The 25,899-nt window shown below is 42.9% G+C and overlaps 1 protein-coding gene across 2 annotated transcripts; it reads left to right on the top strand.

Moving 5' to 3' along the window:
- The first annotated feature begins 2,740 nt into the window (after positions 1–2,740).
- On the top strand, positions 2,741–24,744 carry EEF1AKMT1 (EEF1A lysine methyltransferase 1). Of its 2 annotated transcripts, none has more exons than XM_060128684.1 (5): positions 2,741–2,838; positions 17,043–17,193; positions 18,975–19,054; positions 23,385–23,665; positions 24,563–24,744. In XM_060128684.1, exons 2-5 carry the CDS (start codon positions 17,050–17,052, stop codon positions 24,697–24,699), a joined length of 642 nt encoding a protein of 213 aa, XP_059984667.1. In that variant the 5' UTR covers positions 2,741–2,838; positions 17,043–17,049; the 3' UTR covers positions 24,700–24,744. The 2 variants fall into 2 exon arrangements, with proteins under 2 accessions (XP_059984667.1, XP_059984665.1); XM_060128682.1 differs by having other exon boundaries at positions 18,972–19,054.
- The last annotated feature ends 1,155 nt before the right edge of the window (positions 24,745–25,899 follow it).

Below are 25,899 nucleotides of genomic sequence, written 5' to 3'. Positions count from 1 at the left end.
ACTTTGCCAGGTCAGTTTTCAACTATTCCTTTTAGTAAGCTCCAAATCTTAGGCTGCAGTTTTGCAGCTCATAACTGCACTGCCCTGGATGGTCCTTTCTGAGGACTGATTTGGTAAAGCTCTTTGAACTGGCAGAGTACAGGGTAGAGGCCGGGAGACCTAGATTCAGTTCACAGCTACACTACTTAGGGTTTACGTGGATTTCCACAGTCTGTCATCTTATCATAGGACCAGAAGTGTTGTTAATTCCCAAAGAACAAATTGAAAGCACAGTGATGGATAAAATATAATAGTAGATGCTCAATAAATTCCATTCTGTTTAAAGATCATTGATAAGAACACATTTTGCTCCACTAGATAAATGTGTCCTGACACAAAGTCTGACACCTGATAGTCATTCACTCCGGTGGTATTATGATAGAGTTAACTGTATTATTTACTGCATCTTCTTTTCTAAATGAGAAAATTGATCTATTTAAGTCAGTGGTTTCAGTTTCTGTTGAATATGCTCGTATTATTCCCACAACAAAAAGGCCTAATAGTGATTCCCCAAATAAGTTTCATGCACCACTAATTCTTTATAACTTAGCTGTTACCAAGTAATTGGAGAAATAAAACTAGTTTCTTTACTGTGTGAAGTTAAATGCTTTACTGCACAAGTGCACGTTGGGAGGCTGTAGGGGAAGATCTTAATCCGACTTTCCTTACGTGGTGGCCTCTTCACAAAGCACCTTATAGGACTAGACTTCTAGGGACTATCCTTTGCAGCATACTTGGGTTAATTTGAGTAATTTGGTAACAAACCACTAAAAGAAGGAAGAAAAACCTGAATCTGTGTTCTTGTAAGTATAGGTTATACTAGATATTTTTAGAGAGGAAAACCAAGTCTCGCTCCATCTCTAAAGAGATCTTTCCAGAGTAATCTCCATTTCTTTTATGCCCCGTTTCTGAAGGAGTAGCATGACGAACAAAAATCACTTCTGAATACACAAAAGGAGTAATTCCTGAATTAAGGTTGATTTGAACTTGCCTGGCAAGTCCAGTTTACTGGACAAATAATTTCCCATTTATTTACTTACTTAACTTAGCTCGCGGCTTGTGGGATCTCAGTTCCCCAACCAGGGATTGAACCCTGACCCTCAGCAGTGAAAGCGTGGAGTCCTAACCACTGGACCGCCACGGAATTCCTGTAATTTCCCCTTTATTTCAATGATGATAAAATTGCCTCTTAATATTTTAAATTTTTTATGATTTGCAAAAACCGTTACATTACATTGCAAAAGTTTCATCTGGAAAATTCTGATCTTCATGTATCACTGTGACATGCTGTCTGAGCAGTCAGCACTATTGGTGGAGGTGTAACTATTTGAACTTCCTGACAATTATGGTCACTTTAATTATAAAAACAACATAGTAATACACATTACATGCAGATAACACTATCGTGTCACATGATACGAAAGCAACTGAAACTTTGAAAGCTTAAAATATATCTGTTTCAAACCAAAACTAATTTGCATTAACGTAAGCCTTCCTGTTTAGCCAAGGCAGTTTCCTATGTATGGAACACTACCTCTGTAAAAAGTATACTGCCATAAAAGTTGGTGGTGGTTTCTCGGTTCATGTTGCTTTCTTTTAGCTTGTGTATGTTTGCTTTCCTGCTCCTTTGCTAATAAGTTACAGCTGGTTTTGAAATACCTGGCTTAGTGGAGTTGTCATCAAAGCAATCAAAGAAAAAAAAAGTATGGATTGCTGTAAGCCCGGAAACAGTATTTAAAATGGAAATTATGGCACTCCCAAAGCTGTAAACCTGTTTTTTCATTTATATCCTTACCTTACACCGAAAGGATGTAAAGCTATTTAGCAGAATTTAACTTAACAAGATCATAGGATTGGTAAGGAAAATGAAGGAAAAGAAGGTAGGAACATAATACAGATAGATAGCCTTGGAGAATGGAAACTGAATTCATCACTTATAATTGGTAACTGCCAGGGTGGAAGGGAGCCTTCCTTTCCGTGTGCAGGTGCTGTGCTGGGTGCCTTAGAGCCGGCCTGCGAGCGCACTTCTCCCTGGAGGCTCTGAAAGACTGAGCCAGTGGGCTGACCAAACACCATCCTACGTTTGGGTCATTTCCATAGAAATTGTAGTGGCTTCATAATGAGACTATTTGCCGGAGTAGTAGCTGGTCTTATTTCAGCGCGGAGACAGCGCGTGCGTCTTCGGTTCAGGCGCCTCTCGCCCTCTTCACAGCGAACCCCAGCGTGACAGGTGTAGGTGCTGGTCTCACCTTAACCACGTCAGGTTTGGGAAGGGAGAGCACACCGCGGAGGAAGTCGAGCGCAGGGTTTTAAAGGTTTTTTCTAATGCTATCTTTACTATAAAGCTTCAGGTTAACGTCCGAATTTCTCGATTAGACGGAGGAGACGGAGCAGACAGAGCCTTAATGTCTGTGAAACGTACAAGCGTATCGAGTGCAAAAGAGCAGGTCCCTTCGTATGCGTGTGACCTGAAGGGAATCTAGTTAAAACCTCAAGTACCTTTTATTGCCTCCATCTGAAGCACCTGCTGAGTGCGGCGCCTCCCACCAGCACGAGGCGGCCCAGCGACTGACGCGGGACCCAACCGCCTGCCGGAAGCGCCCGAGTGGGCGGTGTACGCGTGCGCGTAGCCAGCCGCCCCGCCCACGTCCCTGTTCTGCTGGTTACTGCGCGTGCGCGGGCGGCCCCGCCCACGCTTCCGGCCTGGCGGGACAGTGTGCGCACGCGCAGCGGCAGTCGGCTGTCCGGGCCAGCGAGGGGAGGCGGCGGCGCACGGGCGGAGGCGAGTGGGGCGCGTTGGTGAGTAACCAGAGCAGCCTCCGTGCTCCTGTGTTCGGGTTTCTGCTCCTTCGGGTTTCCCGGCGCAGCCTGGGGGCTGCGGCTGTAGTCAGCGGGGCCGGGGTAGGTGGGAGCTGAGGAGGGTCAGCCCCGGCTGGCGGGGGCGGGGCGGAGGGGCTGCCGCCTTCCGTCCCCTCAGGGCGGCCGCAGGGGCTGAGGCGTCTCGGCCGGGCAGAGGGGGCGGGGCGGGGCGGGCCGGGGGCTCGTGCGCGTCGAGCCGCGCTTCAGGCAGGTGGATTTCACCCCCGTGTCTTAGTTGTAAAACAACAGGGTAGAGTTTTCGAAGGCGGGAGAGCAGGCGCCGTACGGAGCGGGAGACCACGCGGACCGCCCGGGCTGTTCCGCCGGGTCACTCGGGAGGCCCCCGCGCCCCGCCCCCCTCCTGCGCGGCCCCGGGGTGGCCTTGGCCAGAAGACACTGTGTGCATGGTGTGGACAGGGAGGAGCGGCCGGCTGTAAACCTGACACGTGGAAGTAGGCTTGTGTGCGTTTGAAACGTGCATGGCCTAAGGTTGCCTCTTGCGGGAGGGTCGCTTTGGTTTTGTGGAGTTGTTCGCGGCAACGCGGGGTAGCCCGCTCCTCCCTGCTGACGCAGCTCCTTGACGTGCAGCCTTCGCGCGTGCTGTCCGCCTGCACGCCCCCTTCCGCATCCTTGCCTGTCCCTCAAGGCCCAGGTACGCGCCACCTGCTGCTTGTTTCCGCCCTCCACCCGCCCGCGCTGCTCGTTCTGCTCTCAGGGCACTAAGCGGTGCCCCTCGGATAGAGGGCTCGGCACGTTGCCACACTCAGCTGCCTCCTGTGCGTCTTTCTGCCGAGAGCAGGGTCTCAGCCCTAGCGCTGGTGACTTTGGGGCCGGGGAGTTCTTTGCTGTGGAGGGTGATTCTCTAAACCGTACGGTATTTACCAGCATCCCTGGCCCCTACCCATTAGATGCCAGCGCACCCTCCGCAGAGAACCACTGAGCTGCAGTAGCAGCCACACGAGGCTTAGCATCAGTTTAACGGCAGTGTAGCACAGCACTTCCCAACTCTTCTTGGCTCCTTTTTTTCTTTTTTGGCTGCGCCAGGCTGCTTTCAGGATCTTAGTTCCCCAACGAGATCTTGAACCGGCCCCCGGGCAGTGAAAGCATGGAGTCCTCATAACCAGCGGACTGCCAGGGAATGAATGCCCTTCCCAGCTCTCTTGGAATTGAAAATCTCACAGCAGTTTCACAGGCCCACTTAGAAAAATTTTTAAAGATGCTAAAGATATGATGAAGTAGTGACTTAAGCTTAAAAAAATTTACTGTATTACAACTAAAGTTCAGTTTAGAGTTTAGTAATGTTTATTATATAAACAGATTTTAATTTTTCCCACTTGTGATGCTCTCATGAACTCACTCTAATTATGTGAAACAGTGTATGGTTGCTAACATTTGCAGTTCATGTCTCTCCATTGAGCGTCTCTTACCGTAATCCAAAATATATTTTATTCCTATTGTTTGTTTTCTCCCTGCCTCACTAGAACGTAAGCGCCAAAAGGACAGGGACTTGGATTCCCATCACCAAGAATAGTGCTAGTGCAAGGTAGTGCCTTGGTAAATGATTATCAGCTTTAAAAATAAACTTTTAGGGCCCAATTCATATTGAAATACAGATTGAAATTTAATTGCTTTTTACAGCCACAAAAGTAGGCAGTTTTCTTAAATTGCTCTTTGGAATTCTTTCATTTGAACGAAGTCAACTTTTTTTTTCTATGGTTTTCATGTGTTATTTCTGAATAATTAGCTAACAGATTCCAAGTTGCAAATGAAAACCTTTCTCCATCCACAAATGCAGCTGTGGAAAGTGTTTAGTACTAATAAATAAAAATTCAGATATTCCTGTCTGTATGAAGGATACACACGTATATGTGTATATATGACTGTATGTGGACACACATGTTTTTGTCCTTCTTCTAGACAGTACTCTTCTAGACAGTACTCTTCTAGACAGTATTGTGGGGCAGCTTGGATCAGGAATCGGTTGTACACTTCAAATTTCTCAGGAGACATTGGATTTTAATATTTGCCTGATTCTGACTCTTGAAATACAGGACTAAAATGAAGCCTCTTAGTACTTTGCAGATAAGTTCGCTGTGTTCTCAGACTTCCTCAGCTCAGCATTGCACACACTAATAATTCTCCCTTCTTCTTTTCTTCTTCTGGGACTCCCACAGTGCGTATGTTGGGCCACCTGAAGGTGTACCCCATCTCTGCTGATATCGCCATTTTGTTCAAACATTGTTTTCTTAATGTTCTCCACATCTTTTAGTTCTTTTAGCATCTTTAAGACAGTTGTTTTGCCATCTGATCTTTTTCAGGGATGGTTTCTGTTGGTTTACTTTTTTCCTATGAGTGGGCCATACATTCCTCTTTCTTTGTATGCCTTGTGATTTTTTTGTGGAAAACGCTGGAAATCTCAGATTCTCCCCCTTCCCCAGGATTTGCTTTTTTTGTCATTCTGTTGTTGTTGCTATTATTGTAGGCTGTTTTTATGCCACAGATCAGCCTGAGGAAACTTAAGGTCTTTCTAAGCCTACACCTTTTCCTGGGCATGCATAGTGACCTTCTAAATTCCTCCATATATTCAGTTGCTGTTTATAATGGTCTAGTCCTTAAACGTGGGGCCCCCGAAAGGGCGAAAAGAGAAAAATGGAAGCGGGGGAGGTGCTGGCACTTTAAATCCCCTCAAAGTTGCTTCTGCTGGAGGGGGGAAGTGCTAACAACAATATGAGCCTTGCAGCGATGGCTGCCTGACTCTGTCTTTGCCTCCATGATTAGAAGCAGCTGTCAACGATCAAAATACAGATCCCCATTATTTGAAGGGCAGGGTCCTTATTGCCCACCTTGCTCCCACAGGCTGCTCCTGGAGCTGTTGAAATTGTGTGTTCTCAGACTTCATTATGTTTGTCTACTTGGCATCCATTAATTACAGGGCCAAAGTAATGGCCCTGTAATTCCTTACATCTTCTCTGCACGTTAGCTCTCATGGGCACGTGAAAGTCATATCACAGACCTCCCAAACCACACATTATAGAATGTGTGTTTTCCCTTCTTGCCCACTGTCTTAACAATAAAGACACCGTCCCAGTTCTCTCTCTGCTTCCTTGTTCCCGCATGTGACAGGTTTCATGTGGTCCTTCACCATGTGCTGTGCCTCTCATTTCCTGGGGAACTGTGAATAACAAACTCCTCTTTCAGTGGCATTGACCTCTCCATATCCTCATTCAGCTGTATAAATTAATCCCTGAGCACAAAACAGGTATTTGTGCACACCTTCCTGAGGCAGGAATGAGGAGTGAGGAATGGGTAGCCACTGCCCAGTTAAGTGCCCAAATGGAGTGAAATTAACCAAATGTTAAGTCTTCCCCTGGGAGTTGCAAGCCTTTGAATAGACTCTAGGGATCCAAGATAGTTACATCAGATAGATTTTGCCAGTAAAATTATCTAGGTATGGAGACAGTCTTCCCAGAACCTTCTAATAACCTTTATACACACTCTCTCACCATTCACTCCCATTGATACCACCTTGATGGTGTCAACCTTCAGAACAAGTCTCACCTCTCTGACCACTTTATTTTGAGGCTATAAAATGATAGATCTGCTATATCTGCATTTTGTCTAAAAGTGATAATAGTGATAACTGTATTTTATCAAATCTCAAGAAAACATGCTGACAATTAAACTTACACTCATTTTAAAGCCATTTGTTAAAGTAATTTTAAAAAATGTGTATCTTAAGTCTGTGAATGTGATACATGTGACAAGTCAGTCAAAGTCAGTCCTGCTCCAGGCAGACAGCATCCACCGTGCTCCAGGCAGACAGCATTCACCATGCTCCACGCAGAGTTTCCTGTCACACTTCATAGTATTCCCTTTAGTTACTAATTTCCTGTGCTCCAGTTTCACTCATTCCCTCTTCTGCCAATTCACTTTTTGTAAAGTAGACAGTCATATGAAGGTACTAAACTGTCTTATTTAATGGTTATAACAGATACCATATTATTAGTGGTATACTTACAACTTCAGGGAGTACTGAAGGTAATATTTGTGTTCCTGTTGTGTGCCAAGGACTATTAGGCACTTTATAGATAGTAATTCATCTAACTCAAAATAACCCTATTAAGTAGGTGTTTGTTAATATTTGTCCATCTTATAGATGAGAAAATTGAGGCATAGAGGGGTTAAATACTTGCTTTAAGCTATGCAGTTAGTAAGTGGCAAAACCATGATTTAAGCCTAGGTAATTTGGCTCCAGAGGCCATGCTCTTAATCCTGTATCATGTTTTTCTGAATGTCTAAATAATAGCAGAAATACTTTTTCACAATCAGTATAAAAAATGTTATCAAGTATAAAAAATGTGATCCTCTGCTTCGAGTAAGAGTTGTTTATATGATCTAGTCCAGTAAAGTATTAGAACATCTACACCTTGAGATGGGTGTGTGCACAAATTACAGATAGTTTACAATGAAAAATTTCAAACGTTTAAAACGACAGCCTGTAGTAAGAAGTTTTGTATCATGATACATGACCCTGTACACACACGTGTATTTTTTGCTAAAACATTTCACAGAGCAATACTTAACTTCTACTATAAGCCATATACTTCGATACAACTTTTTCTATTTTAAAAAAAAATGCTGGGCTTCCCTGGTGGCGCAGTGGTTGAGAGTTTGCCTGCTGATGCAGGGGACACGGGTTCGTGCCCCGGTCCGGGAAGATCCCACATGCCGCGGAGCGGCTGGGCCCGTGAGCCATGGCTGCTGAGCCTGCGCGTCCGGAGCCTGTGCTCCGCAACGGGAGAGGCCACACCGGTGAGAGGCCCGTGTACCACCAAAAAAAAAAAAAAATCTGATGTTGTCCTACTATATTGACTTCATAACTTAAGGGAGATCACTGTACAGTGTGAAAAACACGGATAGAAGAATAGATGAGCTGTTCCACGAGATTTATTCTAAGTTCTTTCAAAAAGTTTAGTGCCCTGGGGTGGCATCAAACTGTTTGGAAGCCATTTTAGGCACTTTTTACTTACATAATCAAGTCCATGGGTCTCTGCAGATATGTAATAAACATTTAAAAAATTATGTGTATCCTCACTCCCAGAGGTAATCACTATCTTTAAGCTTCAGTTTTTCATTAACTTGCTTTTATCTTCATGTTTCTGAACTTCATTTAAATAGAATTATTTATACTATATGTATTCTTCTGTAACTTAGTGACTTACATGTTCTTGAGATTCATTCCTGTTAGCATATATATGGCTGTAGTTAATTATTTTTTACTGTTGTGAATTTCCACTTGGAGTAACAAGGGCTAAATTTCCCCTCCCATCTGATATAACTAAAAAACAACAACAACAAAAACCAGATAAAATATGTGGGAAAAAAATGTCTTTGAAAATATTGGCCACAAGACAACAAAGGGCAGTGGTCCCTGAAAGAGGGGAACAAACAAAATGAGCCTGATGATTGCCCCATCTTACTACCTGAGAGACTTTTCAGACTGCTGTGCAGGGGAGGGAAACCCAGACAGAATCCAGAGACCTCTCTGAATTGAGGAAATAGTTCATAGATCCTGGGGAAGCCACATGGGGCCAGAGTGCAAGGCAGAGTGCTGTACCAGAGAAAGAACCCTAGAGAACTGCAGAGGGACCTCCTTGAGAAACTACCTGATGCTAGAGAAGACAAATACCTGAAAGGATTTGAAGGAACAGAACTCACTCAAGACTGGGAATAGTGACTGTTTCTACCAGCTGTACTGAAAAACCTCATAATTCGTGGGGTGTTGGATAAAGTACTTAGAGATACTGCTATTTTGTTACAGTGGTGAGCAGTAATTAGTGCTAGAATAACTGCTGTTCTCCTCTCTACTAACAGTCTTAAAAGCAAGACCCGAAAGGATAAAATTGTTTCCAGGTAACTTTACTGTGTCCCAGTACAAATCTCAAGAATACTTATATTTATAAATACTAATTTATGTTTATATACTTAAGGAGTACAAAAATACCTGCCATCGAACAAGTTACATTTCATAATATGTAGCATTCAATAAAAAAAATTAACCAACCATGCAAAGAAGAAAATATAACCCATAATGAGAAAATCAGTTGGTTGAAACTGACCCAGAACAGACACAGATGTTACAACTAGTAGACAAGGAAAATCAACAGTTATAACTGTATTCTGCACATTCAGAAAGCTAGAGGAAAGACCGAACATGTTAAGTAGAAATATGAAAGAAAGATTGGGTTGGCCAAGTGCCTTTGGGTTTTAAGTAAAAGATACATTTTTCATTTTCACCAGGAACTTTATTGAAAAATGTATTCACCCTTTTGTTCCACTACCTTATGCCATTTTTCAGGCAACTTCGTAAGTCCACCTTCCCAAAATGTCTATCTTTTTAAGCAAAGAACTGTTCCAGGTGGCTTTTACAGTCTTACAGGGAACTGAAATTTTTTCCATTAAGAGAATTTTGTAAAGACCAAAACATGGAAATCCAAAGGTGCAAAGGTGCATACGGAGGATGAATCAGAACTTCTCAGCTGGAATTTCCCTGGTAGTTCAGTGGTTAAGCCTCTGTGCTCCCAATGCAGGGGGCCCGGGTTCGATCCCAGGTCAGGGAACTAGATCCCACATGCAGGCTGCAACTGAGACCTGGTGCAGCCAAATAAGTAAAATATTTTTAATTAATTTATTTTTGGCTGCATTGGGTCTTTGTTGCTGCGCGCAGGCTTTCTCTAGTTGTGGTGAGTGGGGGCTTCTCTTCATTGCGGTGCATGGGCTTCTCATTGCAGTGGCTTCTCTTGTTGCGGAGCACAGGCTCTAGGCGCATGGGCCTCAGTAGTTGTGGCTCGTGGGCTCTAGAGCGCGGGCTCAGTAGCTGTGGCACACGGGCTTAGTTGCTCCGCGGCATGTGGGATCTTCCTGGACCGGGGCTTGAACCCATGTCCTCTGCATTGGCAGGTGGATTCTTAACCACTGCACTGCCAGGGAAGTCCCATAAATAAATATTAAAAAAAAGAATTTCCCAGCCAAGCTGCAATAGTTTTTGCCTGATCATCAAAGAAACGTGCTGTCTTGCGTTATCCTGATGGAAGATTATGCGTTTTGTTGGCTAATTCCGGACACTTTTTGGTGAATGCTGCTTTCAGTTGGTCTAATTAGGAGCAGTACTTGTTGGAATTAATCGTTTGGTTTTTCCGGAAAGAGCTCATAATAGAGGGCTCCCTTCCAATCCCACCATATACACATCACCTTCTTTGGATGAAGACTGGCCTTTGGTGTGGTTGGTGGTGGTGCCTTTTGCTTGCCCCACGGTCTCTTCCAAGAGTACAGTATCCACTTTTCATTGCTCTTCACAAATTTGTTTTAAAAATGGAACATTTTTATCACATTTAAGTAGAGAATCGCATGTGGAAATCAGTCAAGAAGTTTTTTCCACTTATGTGGAACCCAAACATCAAAGCAATTAACATAACCAAGCTGTTGCAGATGATTTTCAGTACTTGATTTGGATATTTTGAGTATGTCGTCTATCTCCTGTGTGGTATAATGTCGATTGTTCTCAATTAATGTCTCGATTTGATCGCTGTCAACTTCAGCTGGTCTACCCAACCTTGAGCATTGTCCAGTGAGAAATCTCCAGCACAAAACTTTGAAAACCACTTTTGACACGTTCGACCAGTCACAGCACCTTCTCCATACACTGCACAAATCTCTTTTTGCGTTTCAGTTGTGTTTTTACCTATAATAAAGCATAATATGCCAAAAATGTTGCTTTTTTTCTTCCATCTTCAATCTTAAAATGGCTACACAAAAATTCACCAATTTTGATAAGGTTTTTTTATTTTTTTAAAAAAGATGTTGGGGGTAGGAGTTTATTAATTAGTTTATTTTTGCTGTGTTGGGTCTTCATTTCTGTGTGAGGGTTTTCTCTAGTTGTGGCAAGCGGGGGCCACTCACTATCGCGGCCTCTCTTGTTGCGGAGCACAGGCTCCAGATGGGCAGGCTCAGTAGTTGTGGCTCACGAGCCTAGTTGCTCCACGGCATGTGGGATCCTCCCAGACCAGGGCTCGAACCCGTGTCCCCTGCATTAGCAGGCAGATTCTCAGCCACTGCACCACCAGGGAAGCCCTGATAAGTTTTTTTTAATTGGAGTATAATTGCTTTACAATGTTAGTTTCTGCTGTACAACGAAGTGAATCGGCTATATGTATACATAGATCCCCTCCCTGTTGGACCTCCCTCCCACCCTCCCCCATCCTGCCCACCTGGGTCATCACGGAGCACCAAGCTGAGCTCCCTGTGCTATATCGCAGGTTCCCACTAGCTGTTTTACACATTGGTATAGTGTATTTATGTCAAACTTAATCTCCCAATTCATCCCACCCTCCCCTTCCCTATCCCACCCCCACCCCCACGTCCACACATCCATTCTCTATGTCTGTGTCTCTGTTCCTGCCCTGGAATTAGGTTCACCTGTACCATTTTTCTAGATTCCACATATATCCGTTAATGTGTGATATTTGTTTTTCTCTTTCTGACTTACTTCTGTATGACAGACTCTAGGGCCACCCACATCTCTACAAATGGCCCAGTTTCGTTCCTTTTTATGGCTAAGTAATACTCCATTGTATATATATACCACATCTTTTATCCATTCATATGTCGAGGGACATTTCGGTTGTTTCCATGTCCTGGCTATTGTAAATAGTGCTGCAATGAACATTGGGGTGCATGTGTCTCTTTGAATTATGGTTTTCTCAGGGTATATGCCCAGTAGTGGGATTGCTGGGTCATATGGTAGTTCTGTTTTTAGTTTGTAAGGAACCTCCATAATGTTCTCCAGAGTGGCTGTATCAATTTATATTCCCAGCAACAGTGCAAGAGGGTTCCCTTTTCTCCACGCCCTCTCCAGCATTTATTCTTTGTAGATCTTTTTTATGATGGCCATTCTGACCAGTGTGAGGTGATACCACATTATAGTTGTGATTTGCATTTCTCTAGTGATGTTGAGCATCTTTTCATGTGCCTTGTGGCCATCTGTATGTCATCTCTGGAGAAATGTCTATTTAGGTCTTCTGCTCATGTTTTTGATTGGGTTGTTTGTTTTTTTGATATTGAGCTGCGTTAGCTGTTTGTATAGTTTGGAGAGTAATCCTTTGTTGCTTCACTTGCAAACATTTTCTCCCATTTTGAGGGTTGTCTTTCCATGTGCACTTGAGAAGAAAGTGTATTCTGCCGCTTTCTGGTGGAATGTCCTATAAATATCAATTAAATCTGTCTGGTCTGTTGTGTCATTTAAAGCTTGTGTTTCCTTATTTTCTGTCTGGATGATCTGTCCATTGGTGTAAGTGGGGTGTTGAAGTCCCCCACTATTATTGTGTTACTGTTGATTTCCCCTTTTATGGATGTTAGCATTTGCCTTATGTATTGAGGTGCGCCTATGCTGTGTGTATAAATACTTAAAATTGTTACATCTTGTTGGATTGAACCCTTGATCATAATGTAGCGTCCTCCCTCATCTCTTGTCACAGTCTTTATTATAAAGTCTATTTTATCTGATATGAGTATTGCTACTCCAGCTTTCTTTTGATTTCCATTTGCATGGAATTATCTTTTTTCTATCCCCTCACTTTAAATCTGTATGTGTCCCTAGGTATGAAGTGGGTCTGTTGTAGACAGCATATATATGGGTCTTCTTTTTGTATCCATTCAGCCAATCTGTGTCTTTTGGATGGAGCATTTAATCCATTTACATTCAAGGTAATTATCAATATGTATATTCCTATTACCATTTTCTTAATTGTTTTGGGTGTGTTTTTGTGGGTCTTTTTCTTCTCTTGTGTTTCCCGCCTAGAGAAGTTCCTTTAGCATTTGTTGTAAAGGTGGTTTGGTGGTGCTGAATTCTCTTATTAGCTTTTGCTTGTCTGTAAAACTTTTGATTTCTCCATTGAATCTGAATGAGATCCTTGCTGGGTAAAGTAATCTTGGTTTTAGGTTTTTCCCTTTCATTATTTTAAATACATCCTGCCACTCCCTTCTGGCCTGTAGTTTCTGCTGAAAAAATCAGTTGATAACCTGATAGAGATTCCCTTGTATGTTATTTGTTGCTTTTCCCTTGCTGCTTTTAGTAGTTTTTCTTTGACTTTAATTTTTGTTAGTTTGATTAATATGTGTGTTGGTGTGTTTCTCCTAGGGTTTATCCTGTATAGGACTCTGTGCTTCCTGGACTTGGGTGGCTATTTCCTTTCCCATGTTAAGGAAGATTTCGACTATAATCTCTTCAAATATTTTCTCAAATCCTTGCTCTTTTTCTTCTTCTTCTGGGACCCCTATCATTTGAATGTTAGTGTGTTTAATGTTGTCCCAGAGCTCTCTGAGACTGTCCTCAATTCTTTTCATTCTTTTTTCTTTATTCTGTTCCTCAGCAGTTATTTCCACCATTCTATCTTCCAGCTCACCTATTGTTCTTCTGCTTCAGTTATTCTGCTGTTGATTCCTTCTAGTGTATTTTTCATTTCAGTTGTGTTGTTCATCACTGTGTTTTAGTTCTTCTAGGTCTTTGTTAAACATTTCTTGTATTTTCTCAGTCTGTTCCTCATTTTATTTCTGACGTTTTGGATCATCTTTATTATCATTACTCTGAATTCTTTTTCAGGTAGGTTGCCTATTTCATCTTCATTTATTTGGTCTTGTAGGTTTTTACCTTGCTCCTTCAGCTATAACATATTTTTTTGTCATCTCTTTTTTTTTTTTTTTTTGATGGGTGGGGCTGGGTTCCTGTCTTAGTGGCTCTTTGGCCTGAGGCGTCCAGCAGTGGATTGCAGGCAGTTGGGTAGAGCCGGGTCTTGGTGCCAAGATGAGGACCTCCGGGAGACCTCACTCCCCTTAATATTCCCTGGAGCCTGAGTTCTCTGTTAGTCCAGAGGTTTGGACTTGGTGCTCCCACCACAGGAGCTCAGGCCCGAACCCCGGCCTGGGAACCAAGATCTTGCAAACAAACAGAAGAGCTGAACAATAACAATAAATAAAATTAGAGAAATAAAAAATATATTAGAAAAAATAAAAATATAAATGAAACAACAACAACAAGGTAAAACAGGGACTTCCTTGGTGGTCCAGTGGGTAAGACTCCGTGCTCCCGGGTTTGATCTCTGGTCGGGGAACTAGATCCCACATGCATGCTGCAACTAAGAGTCTACATTGCCATAACTAAAGATCCGGTATGCTGCAACGAACACCCCGTGTGCTGCAACTAAGACCCAGCATAGCCAAAACAAACAAATAAATACAAGTTAAAACAACCACAACAGCAAAAAAAAAAAAAAAAAAAGGCCTTGGCTGTGGGGGGCGGGGCTTAGGCTCTGGACCCTCGCAGCCAGAAAAGGCCCTGAGTGGGCGGGGCAGGCGCAGGGCTTAGGCTCAGCATGCCTGGAGGGGGCCTCAGAGTGCGGAGGATCAGGCCTGGGACCTCAGCAGGCTCCCCGGGGCCCGAGTGGGCGGGGGAAATTCTGGCTGTGTTCCCTTCTGATCCTCTGATCCCCCAAGGGTCTCTCCCTGTCCCCGTTGATCCCCTCACTGTGAGTGGGCCCCTCCCCCAGCCACCCCTCAGGGATGCTGGTCCTGTCCTGCCTCCACTTCTCCTCCCCTCTCCCTCCCCCCACGTCCTACCCAGTCACTTGGGAGTTCCTCCCGTCCCCTTAGGTGTCCGAGGTCCCCCACCAGCACCTGGTAGGTGCCCTAATTGTGAGGAGATGCAAACTCCACATCAGTAAGTTTTTTTAAAATGCACGCTGATATGACAGCTGTCACAATACAATCTAACAAAACTGTTTCAAATGAAGGTAAAGACATCTAAGTGCTACTAGAGCCATCTTACAGAAAAACCCAAATGAACTTTTTGGCCAACCCAATAAAAGAGACCCAAGTCAAACTTCTGGTCATAAAAACTACAATATCTGAAATAAAAAATACACTGGGGCTTCCCTGGTGGCGCAGTGGTTGAGAGTCTGCCTGCCGATGCAGGGGGACGTGGGTTCGTGCCCCGGTCCGGGAAGATCCCACATGCCGCGGAGCGGCTGGGCCGGTGAGCCATGGCCGCTGAGCCTGCGCTCCGCAGCGGGAGAGGCCACAACAGCGAGAGGCCCGCGTACTACGAAAAAAAAAAATACACTGGATGTGATTAACATCAGGTTAGACATTGAAGAATAAAAAATTACCAAACTCGAAGACCAGAAATGGAAACTTATCACAAATGAAATACAAAGAAAAAAGTTTTGTTTTTGGTTTTTTTTAAGTGAACAGAGCATCAGAGAGCTTTGGGACAATTTCAAGTTACCTAACATTCATGTATTTGGATCCCGGAAAGAGAAGGACAGCAGAAAAATATTTGAGAGGGCTTCCCTGGTGGCGCAGTGGTTGGGGGTCCGCCTGCCGATGCAGGGGACGCGGGTTTGTGCCCCGCTTTGGGAAGATCCCACATGCTGTGGAGCAGCTGGGCCCGTGAGCCGTGGCCGCTGAGCCTGCACGTCCGGAGCCTGTGCTCCACAATGGGAGGGACCACAGCAGTGAGAGGCCCGCGTACCGCAAAAAAAAGAAAAAAAAAAAATTTGAGAAACAGTGGCCAAAAACTTCTCAAATTTCAGGAAAACTGTAAACCCACAGATCCAAGAAGCTCAGTAAACTCAAAGCATAACAAACATGAAGAAAACTACACTGAGACACATCATAACCAAATGCTCAAAACCAGTGATAGAAAAATCTTAAAAGCTACCAGGGAAGGAAGACACAAACAAAAAGTAAGAAAACTAAGGGTGACAGCAGATTTTATGTTGGAAATAATGCAGCTAATAGTGGAGGAATCTCTTTTAGGGTACTGAAGAAAAACTCAACCTAGAATTCCATCGCTCCAAAAAATAAAATCTTTCAAAAAGCAAGGCAATGTAAAGACAGTTTTAGACATAAAAGCTGAAAGGATGCATCAGCAGTAGAACTGTGCTACAGGAAATGTTAAAAGAAGCCATTCAAGCAGAAGGAAAATGACAACAGATGGAAATATCAAGCAGAAGGAAAATGACAACAGATGGAAATATTAATCTGTACAACAAAATGAAGTGCAGTGTAAGTGGTTACGAAGTAGGTAAATACATAAGGTTTTTAAATTTAACAGTGTGGTGTGGAGTTTATAACAAATGTAAAAATAAGATGTTGGTTAAACAGTAACACGAGGGATTGGAGGAGAGAAATGGAAGTTATAAACAATTATAAAATTTTTATGTAATACAAGAAGTGATATGTTATTTGAATGTATGCTGTGATATATATACTGTAAACCTTAAAGCAACCACTTAAATAACAAAGCTATAGGTAGCAAGCCAACAAAGGAGAAAAGAGTGATATAAAATGTTTTCATTGCTGTATAGTAGTATCCCACTGTAGGAATATAGCAGTATATTTTATAATGTCCAGTGGGTGGATACTTCAGTAATTTTAGTTGTTGCTAGTACACATTTCTACTTTGAACGTATTTTACATGTCCATTTATGTGAATTACAGGAGTTTCATATAGTTATATGATCTATATGTATATACAGAATTACTGAGTTGAAGCAGGGGAAAGGTCAAATTGTTTTCCAAAATGTTTTCATCAGTTTACATTTCAACAGCAGAATAGGCAATTACCATTACTCCACATCCCCCAAAACATTTGATATTATCAGTCTTCTTAATTTTAGTCAATCTGGCAGGTATATAGTGGTGTCTCATTATTACCATAATTTGCATTCTCTCGTCCTTTTTATTTTTCATATCTCTTCCTATACCCCTCCTTTATGATCCTTCACTTATCCTGTCAGTGACACCCAGGAGCCTTAGGTCACCTAAAAACAGTGACATTCACACATAAAAAGATCTTATTAAGAGAATCTACTGTGAATTAGCTGCATGTGGCCGTTGGGGCACCAGAAGAAAGTGAAACATCTTTATAGTATTTATGGTAAAGATTTCACTCTGCAAAGGATCATACAGGTGTGTTTCCTTTATACAACTCACTTTCAGTTTGGATCCCTGCTGTGAGACAAAATTTTTTTGATCCTTGTTTGATGGAAAAGAAAAAACAAACATCACTTATACTCATTTCCCTGCAGGTGTGAAATGAGCAACTCTGAAGATGAGGACCTCCCCCAGCTCTCTTCCCATGCCCTGGCAGCTCTGCAGGAATTTTATGCTGAGCAGAAACAGTACACCGACCTTGGTGGCGATGACAAGTATAACATTGGAATAATAGAAGAGAACTGGGTAAGTTAATGCATTCCCCACCCATCAGGAAGTGTTGGTGTGGAGCCTATTCTGTACCTAGTCCAGTGTTTGTCTGTATCTGACCTAATACCCAAGTTTATCTCACTTGTCACTACGAAGCTGATAACCTGTTCAGGAGCTAAGACAGAAAGCAGTCCACGAACATTTTAAGACAGTATAAATGCAGATTTTCCTAATTCTGACTCTCAGGCTGCCTGGTGATCAGAGGAGGGGACATTTCAGATAGAAGAACAGCGTATCATTATATCCAACACAAACTGCTTCCTTCTTGTATACAGATGCATTCTGTTGATTGTTACGGAGCCCAGCAATCCTTGAGAAAAGGGAAAAATTGATCATTGCAGTAATGGGGTGACTGGACTTAAACATGTAGTAAAAAAATAGATGAAACTGAGTTTTTAAGAAGATATTAATAGTTTCTGGGGCACACCATGTATTTTAATTGTATTTTTATGGTCCAAATAAAAATAGGAATTAAAAAAAGTGAGTTCAGAAAAACTAACCTAACCTGGAATGTAGAAATTTACATTTTTGAAGGAGATAGTTGAGAAATAGATGAGGCTTGAAATTTCTGTCTGTGACTACCCCTTGATAATAGATCTGCCTCTCTTTGCAGCCGGAAGGAGGGGTATGTGTGTTTAAGCAGACGTTTACATTTTGTGTCAAGTTCAGATCTCTTAAGTTATATAAAATTTCCCTGTTTACCATCTGTTTGAGACTGGGACAAAAATGTTTCTTTACATTTATTCTAAATGTTCCACTTACTCAGATGCCTCTTTCTCACTGCTTCCCTTCTTTATGTGCTTTTGTCTTTAGCCTGATTCTTTGAATAGTCAATATTAGAAACTTGAAGTACGTTATTATTCTTGAGGTGGTCTTTTTCTCTTTTTCTTCTGCTAATTTAAATACTATGTACTTTTTTCTGATTCTAAAAGTAATCTATGGTTGTTGTAGAAAATATATAAAAACATGAACAAAAAAACAAAAGTCATAACTCCACTACCTGAATTAACTATTTGTATATTTTTGACACTTTCTTTTGGTTTGTTTTGATTATAAAATTAAGGAGATCTCCCAGGAAGTTGGGGGGGGGGAAAAAAAGACAATGATACAAATTATAGAAAGAAAACATAAAATTAGAGGATAAATCCAGGAAGCTCAATATTCAACTAACTGGAGTTCCAGAAAAATAGAACTGAAAACAAAGAGGGGAGGAAACCTTCTAAGAATGATATTAGAAAATTTCCCAGAACCAAAGACCCTCACTAAGACACATTATTATGACTGAAAATTCTGGATATAGGTGACAAAGAAGATCCTAGAACCTTCCAGAGAAAAGCATGACACCTACAGAGTCTCAGGTCTACAAGTCACATTGCACTTCTCAGTAGCTTTACTAGAAACTAGAAAAAAGTGGAGCAAATTTGTTCAGCCTAGAATTCTACACCCAGCTGAGTTATCAGTCAAATGTGAGGATAAAAGTAAAATGTTTTAGACATGGTAAGTCTCACAACATTTACCTCCTACACACCACTTCTCAGAATGCAGGATGTTGGGAGAATTAGGGGTAGGTTCAAAGAACCCAAGCAAATGAAACAATCATGTATTAACTCTAGGAAAAACGAGGTACCGTATACTACTTGGCCCAGCAGTGAACGCTGATAATTGATATAGTATATATTGATATAGTAGATATAAATTAAAAGGATAAACTCTATGCCAGTTGTAAAATGATTTCACTCATTCCTCTGTCATAGCAGCTGAGCCAGTTTTGGTACACTCCGGAGACCGCCCTGCGCCTTGCAGAGGAAGCCATGGCAGCTGCTGGGGAAGGTGGCAGGTGAGATCAGTTTCATTTCTCTTTTGCCTTTTAATCTAAAGTAATATTTTAAATGTCCTTCCTAGATGGGACACGGTTGGTAAGAAGGCTGAACTGTAATCTGCAAAACCTGTAGTTTGCGATTCGCAGAACATGAGGAAATGAGAACTGCTTCACTGTTGAGTCTGGGGACACACACAGAAATCTATTCAGTGTAAGATACCTTATCTCTGTCCCTTATTTTAACATTTTCTACCTGTTACTTTTATACCCCTAGAGTTTGCTTTAAAAGAAAAAAATCTTGACCTTTTTGAAGTTTTAAGAATAGATTTTTTTTTAATTTGGTTTTTACTTCTGTCAAAACTCTGCACGCATATAAAGTCTAATGGTCCTAAAAGACTTGTTCAGAAAATAATCCACTGTTAATTTTCCCCTGGCCCACCCGCTCGCCTTTTCAGCTCTTTCATTGGCCTCTTGGTATTTACAGACATTTCTAAATAACGTTTCTCTTGGCACTTCTTGACTTGTCACTCATAGACCTTATTTCTTGACTTCTCACCTTAAGAGAATGAGGACTTGGCTCCCTTCACAGGCCACAACTGCCACATACGTGTCTGCTTTCTGTCCACTCTCCCGATAGAGTTATATCCTTTTTTCATTTTCTTTTTTTTAATGGCTGGACTCTGCTAATTTTTTGTGTGTGTGTGGTACGCGGACCTCTCACTGTGGTGGCCTCTCCCGTTGCGGAGCACAAGCTCTGGACGCGCAGGCTCAGCGGCCATGGCTCACAGGCCCAGCCGCTCCGCGGCATGTGGGATCTTCCCGGACCAGGGCACGAACTCGCGTCCCCTGCATCGGCAGGCGGACTCTCAACCACTGCGCCACCAGGGAAGCCCCATCTTTGCAAATATTTTGTTGAGGATTTTTGCTTCTATGTTCATGAGTGATACTGGTTTGAAGTTTTCTTTTACTCTCTTGGTTTGGGTTTCATATTGGTTAATGGTAGCTTCATAAAATGAGCTGGGAAGTATTGCCTGTATTTCTGTTTCCTGGAAGTGACTGTGTAGAATTGGTGTTAGTTATATCCTAATTTTGGTTAGAACAGGGTTTATGTTGTTAGGACAACATAGATGTTCTTTACAGCTGAGTCTTTTCCTTTTCTGTACAATGTTTCATCTTCCCTGAAGAAAATAATTCTTTTTTTTTTTTAGTATTTCTATGTCCATATTACTAATTAACTCTCAAATTCTCCCCAGTGGTGTGAATCTCTTATCAACAAATTCAAACATATTTTTCAGCTCCTTGAAAAAAAATGACTTCCAGGGCTTTGCACCCTGTTCCATGTGGACTGGTTGATTTCTGGGTTTGCTGCAGCTCTGGTCTACCTCTCTCGTGTTCCGGACTCCCTCTGTCCAGTACCCCAGGTCTTAGTTTACAGCTTTATCCTGGTTGGGTATATCCTTCAATAGTTTCCATGGGAGGGAAATTCTTAAAACTTTTCATGTCTGAAAATGTTTTTATTCCACCCATTCTCTTCATGTGTTAGTTTTGTTGGGCGTCGAATTCCAGGTTTTGAGGGCATTGCTTCATTGACTGCACGTTTCGGTGGTGCTATTGGAAAGAACAGTGCCATTGTGGGAAACCTGTTTTCCCATCCCTGCCTACTGCTACCTTAGGATTTTCTCTTGATCCCCAGTATTCGATGTGTCTTGGTGTGGAGCGTCCATCTGTTGTACTGGGTGAAAGCCCTTCCATTCTCATAACTCAGGTCCTTCAGTTTGGGAAAATAGTCCTAAATTATTTGATTTCCTTCCCACTTCTTTTCGATTCCTCTTTTTGGAATGCCTATTATTTGAATGTTGGACCTATCTACTTGTTTTTCTGTTCTTTTTCCATCTTTTGACCTCCGGGAAAATTCCTCAACTTTATCTTTTGAAACTTTACTGAATTTACCATTTCCGCTGTCATGTACTTAGTCATCTATACCATAGTTCTTTTTTGGGTCTCTGAATATTTATTATTGTATCTTCATCCTTCTGAGGATATTATAGGATTTTTTAAAAAAGAGTTAGCTCCCTACACAGTCTCTAACGAACTGCACACATGCATCTTCTGTTTACTTTGGCCTCTGGTATTATTAGATGCTTTCCTTGAATGTCTGCTGGCCCCCTGCTGTCCGTCCGTATTTAAGGGTGAGGCGCTCTAGGGCTGGAGGTTCTGATACCTGGGCAGGACTTCTCTACTTGGGTGTCTGCAGATGGCTGTTTCCCCATCAACACCCAGGGTGGGCATGCCCAGGCCTTTCCTTGTGGGCTGGTTAGAGCCCCAGGAAGTCTTCCTGCCTGGAAGTCACGCATCTCGTTGACCTCATCCCAGAAGGCTTATTTCTGAAAGAGGGTTGGGGGTCCCAACATCCAATGGGTTTAACGTGATCCTTGCCATTTCCACATGGTGCCTGGCACCCACCCTTCAAGCCCCCCCCCAATCCAGAGAACATCCCTCCAGTTTCCTACCACAGTTATGGAGGCTTGGGATAGGGAAGAGAATCCTGGGGGGGGGTGCATTTTCCTGTTTGTTGCCCCACCGTCCCCCCCGCTCCTTGAGTCACCTGGTTGTGCAGCTTCCTGAGCCACGGGCGCTGTGCTGTCAGCCGGGTTCCTGCTCAGCCTTCCTGGCTGCCAGTTTGGGACCTGGCTAAATGAATGTGTTCCCTCTGCCATCTTGAGCTGGAAGTTCAACTGGAAGTCCAAAGGTTTTCTTTTTTCTGTCCTTTTTCTATGTAGTTTATTACGTTTTTCTTAATGACATGTTTCTACATGTATTTTCTTATTTTTACATATGAGGGCTTTGGAAGCAACTTATTTTTTCTGAAAGGCATCTTCAGTATTTTTAGGAGTTATGTCATAATTTTAAAGATGAGTAGTAAGAGTAGCATTTATTGAGTACTTACTGTGTGTCCTGTCTCCTGGGTAAGTGCTTTCTGAGGGTCATCTTGTTTAACCCCCGCACCTCTGGAGGTAGTTCCTGTTACCCTCTCCATCCTAAAGACGGACGCTGAGGCCCACGCGGTCACATCACTCGCACAAGGGCCCCAGCTGGGAGCAGCAGGCCGTCCGCTTCCCCTGCCACTGTCGCTACACCCTGCTCCCGTGCCCTCCTCCACCTCAGATCACTGTCCTTCCGCCGGAAGTACCTCCTCTGGGGTTTTTAGGGAAGGAGGTGCTGCTGTGGTTCAGGTCCTCTGCACCCCCGGCCCAGAGCTCTGGCAGCAGGCGGGCTGGGGTTTGGTCCCCACAGAAGGCGGTCAGGATGCCCCCAGACTTCTTACGTGCTTCACGTGCATTTGGGCCAAGAAGCCTCTGAGCCCAGCGTGGGCACCTAACCAGACGTGTAACACTTCTCTGAAGAAATGCATCTCACAGTTTTAAAGCTGAGTTTAATTCTCTAAATAAGTAGTTTTCTGAATGATTTTATGTGTGTGTGCGTGTGTGCGTGTGTGTGTGTGTGTGTATAATCAATAAAAATCTAAAAGTGACAAAGGGGATGGAGACAAAAAGTCTCTTTCCCATTGTCTGCAGACAAGCTGTGTATCTCCAGAAGGTAAGCATAAACCCCACTCCGTGGAAACACAGTTTACACTCTCCTGAACTTGACTGTCTTGGAGAGTAATGACAACATGGTATTCCACTGTAATAGATGTACCACAGTCAACTGAGTAATTCAACATTTAAGGTACTTCTAGCATTTTTGGCAGTTGGCTTTAAAAGTTAACTACTGGAACACTACCCATTCATAAACTGGAGATGCTTGTAATGAGACAGATTCTTTAATTTACTTATACAAAAAAGCAGCAGAAATTCGAAGTAGTCTGTCTGCACTGAGACCTAGTTTTAATGTACTTTTTTGGAAAACTAAAGTTTTAGTTTAGGAAGTTATTTGGAGTTTTTTCTTCAAGATTATATTACAAAGTAACTTCAAAATATTTAGTTTGAGGCTAAAAAGTATTTGAAATAAATGTTAAGAGACCGCCATGAAAATACTAAGTAAATTCAGGCCATGGGCTTCATAACCCTTGTCCTAATAATGTTTTACATTTTTTTTTTACCATGAAAAGCACATTTATCCTTTCATACTTTAAAATTATGAGTTGTAGATTTGTAAACAGTAGATTCCTTAAAAGTGAGGCAGTAGAAAGTCTTCTTTCAAAATGTACTGCTGTTATTACTTCAGTTTGCATTATTGTTTCCTTTAAGAAAATCTGGACACGGGGACTGTGGCTTTTCAGTGAAGTGGTTATTGACGCCATGTGCTGTCTCAAAGCTCAGTCACGAGTTGGCTCCTTCTGTTCCAGAGTAGCATGTGTGAGTGCCCCCAGCGTTTACCAGAAGCTGCGAGAGCTGCACAGAGACGACTTTTCTATCTGCATCTTCGAATATGACCACAGGTTTGCCATATACGGAGAGGAGTTTATCTTCTATGATTACAATAACCCAGTGGATTTACCTGAAAAAATTGCTGCACACAGTTTTGACATCGTAATAGCAGATCCCCCTTATCTCTCTGAGGAATGTCTCAGGAAAACGTCGGAAACCATCAAGTACCTGACCCGGGGCAAGATTCTGCTGTGCACAGGTAGGTGCCAGATTGGCACCACACATCCCATGACTTTAAACAAGGTTCTTCTCCTCTCTGTGCCCCAGTCGCCTTATCTGTATAGTGGGGCTGAGATGCTGCCTGCCTCTCAGGGTTGGGGAGAATTAAGTGGCATGATGCCTGGGAATCGGGGTTCACCACTGGGTGAGTGCACCAGGAGTGTTACTCGTACTCATCAACGGCAGTAACAGTAACAGTATCTCACTCAGCCTGTACAACTGATAAGGAATCTCGGGGGTTAAAGTGGATGCCAAAGGTTACAGCGCTAGACATTAGATTAGGTTTACCAAAGCAGAGAAAGAGACTTCCGCACTGGTGATGTGGATATATTTTCTTAAGGTGGATATACTGGCATTTGACTGAGAACGAAAACGTTAAGTGCTGGTCTCCCTACTTCCGGGCAGCTTGGCATCCAGGCCTGCTGTGTGGGCTCTGCTTCCCCCAGTGCAGTGGGTGCGGAGGACAGGGCTGGAGGGAGGAATGGGCTGGTGTGAATGTATTGGTACAAGTTTGCACGATTCGCTACTATTGAAAAAGGGGTTGTTGACTCAAAGTTGGAAAATGGTGGTTTTAGTAATTATTTTTGCTTTCCTTATGTTACTTTGTGGAATATAATTATTAAGTATCTCAGCCTTGCAGATGTAGGAAAATTATTAAATGAAAAAGAAAAGGAAAAACATAGGTAATATGCATAAACGTTGGAGGAAGTAAAAAAGGAATATAGAGCACTGACCTGCCCCCTTATCGCTGAGTGGTACCGTCAACTCACCGCTTCCTGCATCTGGTCGAGAATACCTCCCTGGCCGGCCTGGTGGGTGTGGAGCTGAGACATGGTTGGTGCCTCAGTCTCCGGGTTCATCTGGTTGTTCTCTTCAGGTGCCGTCATGGAGGAAGAGGCAGCAAAACTTCTTGGAGTGAAGATGTGCAAGTTTATTCCAAAACACACTCGAACCTTGGGAAATGAATTTCGCTGTTACGTGAATTATGATTCTGGGCTGGACCGTGAACTGTGAACGCAGCTGGTAATACAATGTAGTAAAGGACCCATGTGACATTTCCCTCTTTTTATTTTCTTAGTAGATTGAAAAGCTACGACCTCCCCTCCTCCCTCACAAACTGGGGTTCCCCCGGCCTAACTTTCAAGATGAAGAAGACAACATCTTGTTGTGATTTCCTTAGTGAGGGCATCCCTAGAGCTTGGGATGCTTGTGCCAACTTGAGTCAGTGGAATTATATTTGGAGAAGCCATAGAAGCCATCTAGTCTAGTCTCCACTTAACGCAGGTAAAGAGCAGACGTACAGGCGGCTTAGTGATTGGCCAGTGGCCTCTGCCTTGGGCGCATCCTGTGTACTACGGGTGGCTGCGGGGACCTGCGTGTGCTTTGACAGCCATGCGGTTTGGAGTTTTAGCTGAGGACGAGGGTTGTGTCCAGTTGGCAATTGCCTTCCAGGAGCTCAGTGCCCAGAAGAGGGCACATGCTCAGTAAGTATTTGTTGAGTGTTCCAGTCAGAGAAAAAATGCAAATACAGGTTGCCTTTCTAGATCTTGGAAGGGAAAGCTGATTCTTCCATTGGAAATGCGTTACCTGTTAACAGCTAACGTTAGTTAAACTGATGCTTAATACAGTTTATGGAATAGCAGTATTATCCCCATGCAAGCCGTTTACTCTGCTTCAGTCCGCTCCTCTGATGTCTGCACTATTTACGTTTGAGGAGTGGCTAGACAATGTTACACCACAGTGGCAATGCTTGAAATAATTACCCAAGGTTTGAAAGGCAATTTTTCTTTTTAATTCGCGGATTTCTTTGTTGACGTATGCTAGATACACCACCACTAGGCTTACCTTTTTTTTTTCCCCAGAGGTTGAGCACAGAAGTAAAGTTCCCCAAATGGTATAGAACTACCCACAGCTATCAATTTCAATTTTGAATTTTTTATTTGGAATTTTGCTCAGCAGTGTTTTTCATGCACAACCTCTGTCAATATTTGGTACAGATTGAAAGTTCCCTCGGTTGACCTTCTGTCCAGATCAAACCAAGACATTGTAAATAGGGACAAGAGCATATAAACGAGGCCGACTCTGCAGATCATCGTCCTTGAACGTTAACCATAAAATTAAGATACACTGATAGACCTTAATTACCACTGTTTCCTCTGAAAATTAGTGGAGCCCAGAGAGAAATGCACAGCCAGCATGCCCTTCCCCTACAAT

This window comes from Lagenorhynchus albirostris, chromosome 18 (assembly GCF_949774975.1).
Source record: "Lagenorhynchus albirostris chromosome 18, mLagAlb1.1, whole genome shotgun sequence".
Lineage (NCBI taxonomy): Eukaryota > Metazoa > Chordata > Mammalia > Artiodactyla > Delphinidae > Lagenorhynchus > Lagenorhynchus albirostris.
This window is presented reverse-complemented; position numbering and strand designations above follow the sequence as displayed.

Excerpts from the sequence above, each read along its gene's own strand:
- EEF1AKMT1 (XM_060128682.1), top strand. The coding sequence starts at position 17,050 with ATGAGCAACTCTGAAGATGAGGACCTCCCCCAGCTCTCTTCCCATGCC. Across the intron at positions 17,194-18,971 it reads GAATAATAGAAGAGAACTGG|CAGCTGAGCCAGTTTTGGTA; the intron begins GTAAGTTAATGC and ends CCTCTGTCATAG. Across the intron at positions 19,055-23,384 it reads GCTGCTGGGGAAGGTGGCAG|AGTAGCATGTGTGAGTGCCC; the intron begins GTGAGATCAGTT and ends CTTCTGTTCCAG.